This window comes from Maniola jurtina, chromosome 1 (genome assembly GCF_905333055.1).
Source record: "Maniola jurtina chromosome 1, ilManJurt1.1, whole genome shotgun sequence".
Classification (NCBI taxonomy): Eukaryota; Metazoa; Arthropoda; class Insecta; order Lepidoptera; family Nymphalidae; genus Maniola; species Maniola jurtina.
The window spans coordinates 619711-627375 of NC_060029.1; the positions used below are offsets into that span (position 1 = coordinate 619711).

The following is a 7665-nucleotide window of genomic DNA, read 5'->3' on the forward strand; positions in this document are numbered from 1 at the left end:
GTCGGTCAGCAAGTGTGATGCAGTTGTGTCAATTGTATGTAAATGAACGAGTGATTAGTGAACGTCCGTGATCGAGTCATAGCATAACGAGCCCGTCCTAAAGCTCCAACTACACGCTGCGTCTTACCTGAGAGCTTACCTGCACAAGCCAGTTTGCGCAGTTAGTACGTGCGTGTGGCCGGCAAGACGGTAACCCACGCAGTTACAAAAGCTGCTAAAGATTGGACTGCGCAGTACTCCTGCACTTCATCCCACCCCAAGTGCCATGTCGACATGTCGCGAACTATAGTTGCCTGTCAACACTGGTCATAATATTGTATCGATGATATTAATTAATAGAATATAGTGGTTGGACCGTTCGCAGTGATTAATACCGGGCCTGCCGCTTGATTACTGGTTCGTCTGCAATTATCGTCGGCTAATTTAATACACAGCCGCAATCAAACTGCGATTTGAACTACATTCAAAATGTATAGGAACAGCCTGTGACTTTCCCACAGCTGGGCAAACCTTTCTGACTCTCCCAACAACTTACTCACTTTTTCTTTCTTCCTCCTAGGCTGGTTTCCACACTGAAAAGATATTACCTATACAGTCGAAATTCATGTAAATATGATGAAAAAAACCGGTCAAGTGCGATTCGGACTCACTCATAAAGGGTTCCGTACCATCGTATAAAATATAACATTATTTACTCTCTTTCTAATTGATTAAAGCTGGCCACTTTGAAATTCGCCATCCTTGGTTTATATTATTTATTAACGGCAATAGAAATTGTACACTTTCTGTAAATTTCTACTCTCTACCTATTAGGGGTCATGATAATATGACGGAAGCTTAGTAACAGAGTCCCGTTGGCCCTTCGGGTACGGAATCCTAAAAAGGGGGGAAGAGGAGGTTCATTAAAAGAGCATAATTACTGTTCAGAGAAATGGAATCTGATATTCAGACCATTATTTTAAAATACTACGAATTATTTTACATAATTGTACCTAGAAAAGAGGAAATATGTAAAAGATCCAAACTTTCAAATTATTATTGGTTAGAAACTCTACTTTTGTAATTAAAATGTGTTTGTTTATAATATTCGCAAATTTCATAAGGCAATGACCACAGTAAAGATGTGAGGTGAGATGAAAAAGATGGAAAAGATTTCAAGAGATGAAATATTCAAAAAGTAGTAAGCATAATATAATTACATAGTTGGATTTTTTTATAACTTCGATCAAAACTAGTTCCTTATGATCCAAGTTGACCCAAATTATCTGTATATCAATAAATATATCAATAAATTATCTGTATATAATAAAGCATAGGGTGAAATCTAGTTTCTAAAAAGCTAAGACCTTGAGGATACAAGCCAACAGATTTTTTCTGACAAATCTTTTTTCACCTCATTTTGTTCCTAATCTTACTTCTATAAAAACAGTAAAATAAAAAATTAAGTAAATACTTAAGTAAAATTTACAAAAGAGGCACAAAAGTCATCCGCAGTCGGTAGGATTCGAACCTACGCTCCCAGAGGGAATCTGATTTCTAGTCAGACGCCTTAACCGCTCGGCCACGACTGCCTGCTGACGGACATGCAGTAATTACTGTTCACGCTCAGTTATACACGCTGCGTTACTTTCACTTTGTATCCAACTAAACGATCGTGCTACTTTAATTTTAATTATGGCATTTTGCACAACATGTATATTATGATACGTAAGCATTATTTCTAAGGTTCTGTACCCTGAGAGTATTAAGTCTCCGCTTTCTATCTGTTCGTCCATATGTCCATCCGTCTGTCCATCAGTGGGCTGTACCTACATGGTATAGACCGTATTAGATAGAGAGTTGGAATTTCTATTACCACTATACTATATACCTACTTCGATAAGAAAAGCAGTAAAAATACAATTTCTTTTATAAAATATTATATGCATTGCAATATTTCACTGCATTATGAGACACTGGTTGAGCATACATGCACTTTCAGTAAATACTAGAGAAAAAAATTATGTTGTTAACCTACGAGTACTAACTTAATTCACTCCTAAGCGATAAATTTTATTAGTACAATTTTTAATTTCCTGTTATAACTCTTATGAAATAATTTTTGAAGCTCATCAAATTTGCGTCACAGTCAGTTTTGTTAGCGAGCCAAACTGAAAGTAATAATGTAACGTATAATAATATTAAACGGACCCGCGTGACTTGACAAAACAAACGTGTAAATTACCACGCGCTGACTAGGCCACATCTCGGCTGAGCGCTTATTCTCCACGCTGTATTCGACGTTGAGTTCGTCGTAAAGTTTTTATTCAATTTTTACTGATCACTCGGCTGCGATCCTTCCTATAAGCGACACAAATGACAAGTTACCTAAATAAATGTATTTTAACCCCCCACCCAAAAAGAGGGGTGTTATAAGTTTAACGTGTGTACTGTGTATCTGTGTGTCTGTGTATCTGTCTGTGGCATTGTAGCGACTAAACGAATAAACCGATTTTAATTTAGTTTTTTTTTGTTTGAAAGGTGACTTGATCGAATCCAAAAAAATTGGTTCAGCCGTTTAAAAGTTATCAGTTCTTTTCTAGTTTTCTGTATAAAAAAAGGTTAACTAACCGTTAGGATCATAATATTATGTCAATTGACAAATGTCAAGCTGTCAACATGGGCGTTGCCTAGATACATAATTATTTATTTGAAAATGATGTTTTGGAAAACTCAGATACTTTGGATCGTAGGCGCGGAATAGCTATAATACAAGAAAATCGGTTCAGCCGTTTTAAAGTTATCAACTCTTTTCTAGTTATTGTAACCTTCACTTGTCGGGGGTGTTATAAATTTTTAATTTACACTTGTTTGTCCATTATTCATTTTAGGTGCCATAATCAATAAATTCATATTTATTACAACAATAAACAGCGCGGCGACACTAGAACTAAACGTTTATCGTATGAGGGCTGTGAAAAGTAGTGAGACGTCAGCTTTCACGCCGATTTTTTGTATAATTGTTCGTTTTCAAAAAGCACTTTATCACCAACCGCCCTGTTAAACAAGATTTTCATGCCCAGGTGCAAGGGTAGATGAGTATCTTATATTGATGGAATGTGTCCGAAGTTACGGACAGGACGTTGGGACACGTCTATATTATTTTGGAAAATCCGACTTCCGAGGCAGCAAAACGTATATAACTACGATAAGTCGTAGAAATAGTATTTAGATACAGTTTTAAGTAGGTATTACAATAATATAGTCTAGACTCTAGACCTACAAGAGCCACATGGTCGCATTAGCGATCCAGCTCTCTAAATGAGTATTAAAAAAAAAATTTTCATCCATACTATAACTACTATTACTATTTTCTTTTACTATGTACTATAAATTACTACTTACTATTTTACTATAATATTATAAATGCGAAAGTCTGTCTGTCTGTCTGCTAGCTTCTCACGGCGCAGTAGTTAAACCAATTTAGATGAAATTTGGCACAGAAGTGGTAACTTGTAACCCGGAAATTGACATTCGCAACTTTTATTCCGGTAAATCAAAGAGTTCCTACGGGATTCCAAAAATACCTTAACACACGCAAACTAAGTCGCGGGAATCATCTAGTTGTAAATATAAACTATTTCCATCAACACGCACTAGTTTGTTATATTTTGAGTTTGAAACATTAAAGATTAATCCTTTCGTCGCTGATACAGCGTTGAAAATGAGGTTGCAGGTTTACATTACTAGCAATACTAGTCGGCGGGAAACCGCGGCGTTAGCGCTACGCAACTTTCATTACTTAGATACCATAACTTCCTCAAACTATTTGTTATTTTTTGACGACCTCTTTATTGCTCTCAAGGCTTGTGTAACTATTATATTATCATACTGGTAGGTGCCCGTGACTGAATCCACGTAGATTTAGGTTCTTAAAAATCCTGTCGGGGCTGTTTGATTTTCTGGGGTAAAAAGTATGTCACTCTCCAGGTATTTACCTATACCTATGCAAAAAAAAAAACTCGTCGATCTGTTGCTCTTAGTGACGTGAATGAAGGACGTACCAACCAAGAGAAATATCTTATTCAAAATTTGATAAGCGCATAAACGTGCGCGAATATTTTTTACCATTAAACTAAATTGAAAAAAAAAACAATCAATTTGATGTTTTATTTGCAATAATATTGGATATCCAATCAAAACTTCCACTGACCGTTGCTAAAATATCCGCTGCAGTACCGGCCGGAACATTTAAAGATGTAGAGTACTCGTCACAATCTCCTACAGAATCGGAGTTAACACCCACTATTCCTGAAGGATGGACAACGGGACCACCTGAATCGCCTCCGCAGATCGTGGTTTGTATGCCACACTGTGGCATAAGACATAACTCATAAATAGAATCAGTATACTCTTTGTTGCACTCATATAACATTCCCTTGAGTACTTGCAGAGGTTTACGATACTCCGAAGCATTAGTTCCTCCAAATCCGAGAGTATAAGCCTCATGACCAATCAGGGTTCTATAGTCAACTGGACTTAACTTCCCGTAATGATTTACCACGATACCTTCGCTCCGAAATAAGCATAGATCATTCTTGAGTTCGTTATCAATATTGTGATCTTCTACATAGCCTAAGTAAGATGTATATGTGGGATGTATTTTGGCTTCGAAAATAGTACTTGTTTTTCCCGGATATTTCGGAAAATAGCTATTATATCTTGCAGCCAGTTTTTTATTTTTGTTGTTAAAGTCATCTTCTTCGACGCAGTGTGCCGCAGACAGAATCCAAGATGAAGTGAGGGCGGCACCTGTACACCGATTCCAAATTTCTCTCTCTGTCTTTCCATTAAAAAAAAGAGTTGTATGCTCCTCTATTCGAACTACATAAGGAAATTCACCTCTAGCAGCATCTCTGCCTCCATATATACGCAATGAAGTCTCACATTGTGTAGTAAAATAATAACTTACAAGTAGCACAAATAGCAGACACATTTCTAAAATATTATGCTGTCTGTGCAATCACCAGCTAGAGCCAGATTTTTAAAAATGTAAAATACGTTTGAAAATTTTGTAGTACGTACTAAGTCTGAATGATAAAGTATATTAAGTGTATTGTTTACTTCTGAAAAAAACCTTTATTTACCTGTAAATAAATAGTTTTAGGAACTGTAAAATGTTGTTAGTAATAAAAAGGTAGGAATCTGTTGAATTTATTGAATAAAATGGAAAAGTTATCCTTTATTTTTATGTGTAGCAATATTTAATTCAGCTATATATTTTTATGGTCATTGTGATTTTTATTACATTTTTATCGAACTACGTTCTGACATGGCCTACTTCAGTGTTAAATCTATTCAATAATATTCTTAAACATTTTTTTCAAATATTTAAAACTTTATGAAGTTTGAGTCTCGTTGCTCCGTTGTGACGTGATTGAAGAACAAACCAACAACCAAGCACACTTTCGCATTTATGATAGGGGTAGTAATTCACACAATAATTATAAACTCACGTCTAAGATAAACCGAGCCCACTTTGCTACAAATTCGATTATAATTTTATTTTTTTGGTATTTTAAACTTTAAACTGAAACTCAAACTTTGAGTTTGAGTTAAGCACTGTGTATTTTTTCAGTGTGCTAACATTGCCATGCAAGCACGTTTTTACGTAAACGCATACTAGATATTTTTTTTATTCGCGTATAATTACGGTAAATTACTATGCTAAAAACCGGCCAAGTCGAGTCAGACTCGCGCACTGAGGGTTCCGTACACATTTTACCACTTTGGAAGTGTCTCTCGCACAAACTATTCAGTTTAGAAAAAAAGGTATTAAAAACCTCAATATCATTTTTGAAGACCTATCCATAGTTACCCCACACGTATGGGTGTGATGAAAAAAATTTTTTTGAGTTTCAGTTCTAAGTATAGGGAACCCAAAAAATTTTTTGTTTTTTTTTCTATTTTTGTGTAAAAATCTTAATGCGGTTCACAGAATACATCTACTTACCAAGTTTCAACACTATAGTTCTTATAGTTTCGGAAAAAAGTGGCTGCGAGATACGGATAGACAGAGAGACAGACAGACATGACGAATCTATAAAGGTTCCGTTTTTTGCCATATGGCTACGGAACCCTAAAAAGCAGTGATAGCCTAGTGGTACACACATCGGCCTCCTATACGGGAGGTCTGAGGTTCCAACTTGGGCACGTACCTCTAATTTTATGTGTGTTAAGCAATGATTAAATATCACTTGCTTTAACGGTTAAGACAAACATCGTTACGAAACCTGCATGCCTGAGAGTTCTTCGTAACATTTAAAATCCACCAATCCGCACTTGCGCAGCATGGTGGACTGTGGCCTCAGCCCTTCTCATTATTACAGAAGACCTATGCTCAGCAATATAGGCCGGTGATGAAATGACTAGCTAATATCAATTAGGTATTTTTTTGCCTCACAGATATTTCGATCTTATATGTATAATATACCATGGAGGCAGATACCAAGAATTGAATATAAACCGAATAAAAGCGAGTAAGACTCGTGCACTGAGAGTTCCATACTCGGGTATTTTTTCCGACATTTTTTTTATACTATAAATCAAAACTAGCATGTACAGGTAAAGCCGTTTCATATGAAAGTTATCTTTGAAAATTGAAAATACATTTTTTTTTTTGTTTATAAACACATTTGATTTTCTATGTAACCGCAAATTAACGGTTTTCGGATTTTTTCCTTTACTTAAGCTATAAGACCTACCTACCTGCCAAATTTCATGATTCTAGGTCAATGAGAAGTACCCTATAGGTTTTCTTGACAGACACAACAGGCGGACAGACAGACAAACAGACCACAAAGTGATCCTATAAGGATCGGTTCGGAACCAAAAAAAAACCTTGTCAAAAGCTTGCTTTTATCACAAATCTGCATGTTGTGCAAAATGCTTCAATTAAAATTAAAGTAGCACGATCGTTTAGTTGGATACAAAGTGAAAGTAACGCAGCGTGTATAACTGAGTGTGAACAGTAATTACTACATGCCCGTCAGCAGGCAGTCGTGGCCGAGCGGTTAAGGCGTCTGACTAGAAATCAGATTCCCTCTGGGAGCGTAGGTTCGAATCCTACCGACTGCGGAATACTTATGAACTTAATTGTATTTTGCTATTTAAAAGTATAACTTTTGTTCTATTAATGAACAATATTAGTTATTATATAATTATTATACATAAGTACAATATTATTTTCATTTTGATGACCCAAAAGCTGGCGCTTATTTCACTCATCGGTTAAGCCATTGCAAATTCACACGGACGAAGTCGCGGATATCATCTTATCTAAATATCTATCAAAGCACAGCTCAAACTTTTGAACGGATATGTTAATAGCCTATTATGAAGTAGACATCCGCTAGGAAGGGATTTTCGAAAATTCAACCCCCTTTAAATTCATTTACTTCGGACATTTTTCGGACGATGTCGTGGGCATAAGCTAGTCTTCTATAATCATATTTACCTCGCAGGCATCATCTAGTGATGATGCCCGCGACTTCATCCGCGTGGATTAAGGTTTTTTAATAATCCCGTGAGAACTCCTTAATTTTTTTGGGATTAAAAGTTGCCTATGTCAATTTTCGAGACGCAAGCTACTTCTGAACGTTTCATTATAAATCGGTTAAACGGATG

At 36.1% G+C, this 7665-nt stretch overlaps 1 protein-coding gene and 2 non-coding genes across 3 annotated transcripts; 1 reads left to right on the forward strand and 2 right to left on the reverse strand.

Moving 5' to 3' along the window:
* Positions 1-440: 440 nt before the first annotated feature.
* Positions 441-5200, reverse strand: LOC123867101 (kallikrein-2-like). Its single transcript, XM_045908987.1, has 2 exons — positions 4193-5200; positions 441-572 (listed from the first exon to the last, which is right to left on the reverse strand). The coding sequence occupies exons 1-2, from the start codon at positions 4973-4975 to the stop codon at positions 441-443; spliced, it is 915 nt and encodes a 304-aa protein (XP_045764943.1). The 5' UTR covers positions 4976-5200.
* Positions 1490-1571, reverse strand: Trnas-aga. The gene has a single exon. It is a non-coding gene; the product is annotated as a tRNA-Ser (tRNA).
* Positions 5201-7034: 1834 nt separating the features above from the next.
* Trnas-aga lies at positions 7035-7116 on the forward strand. The gene has a single exon. It is a non-coding gene; the product is annotated as a tRNA-Ser (tRNA).
* The last annotated feature ends 549 nt before the right edge of the window (positions 7117-7665 follow it).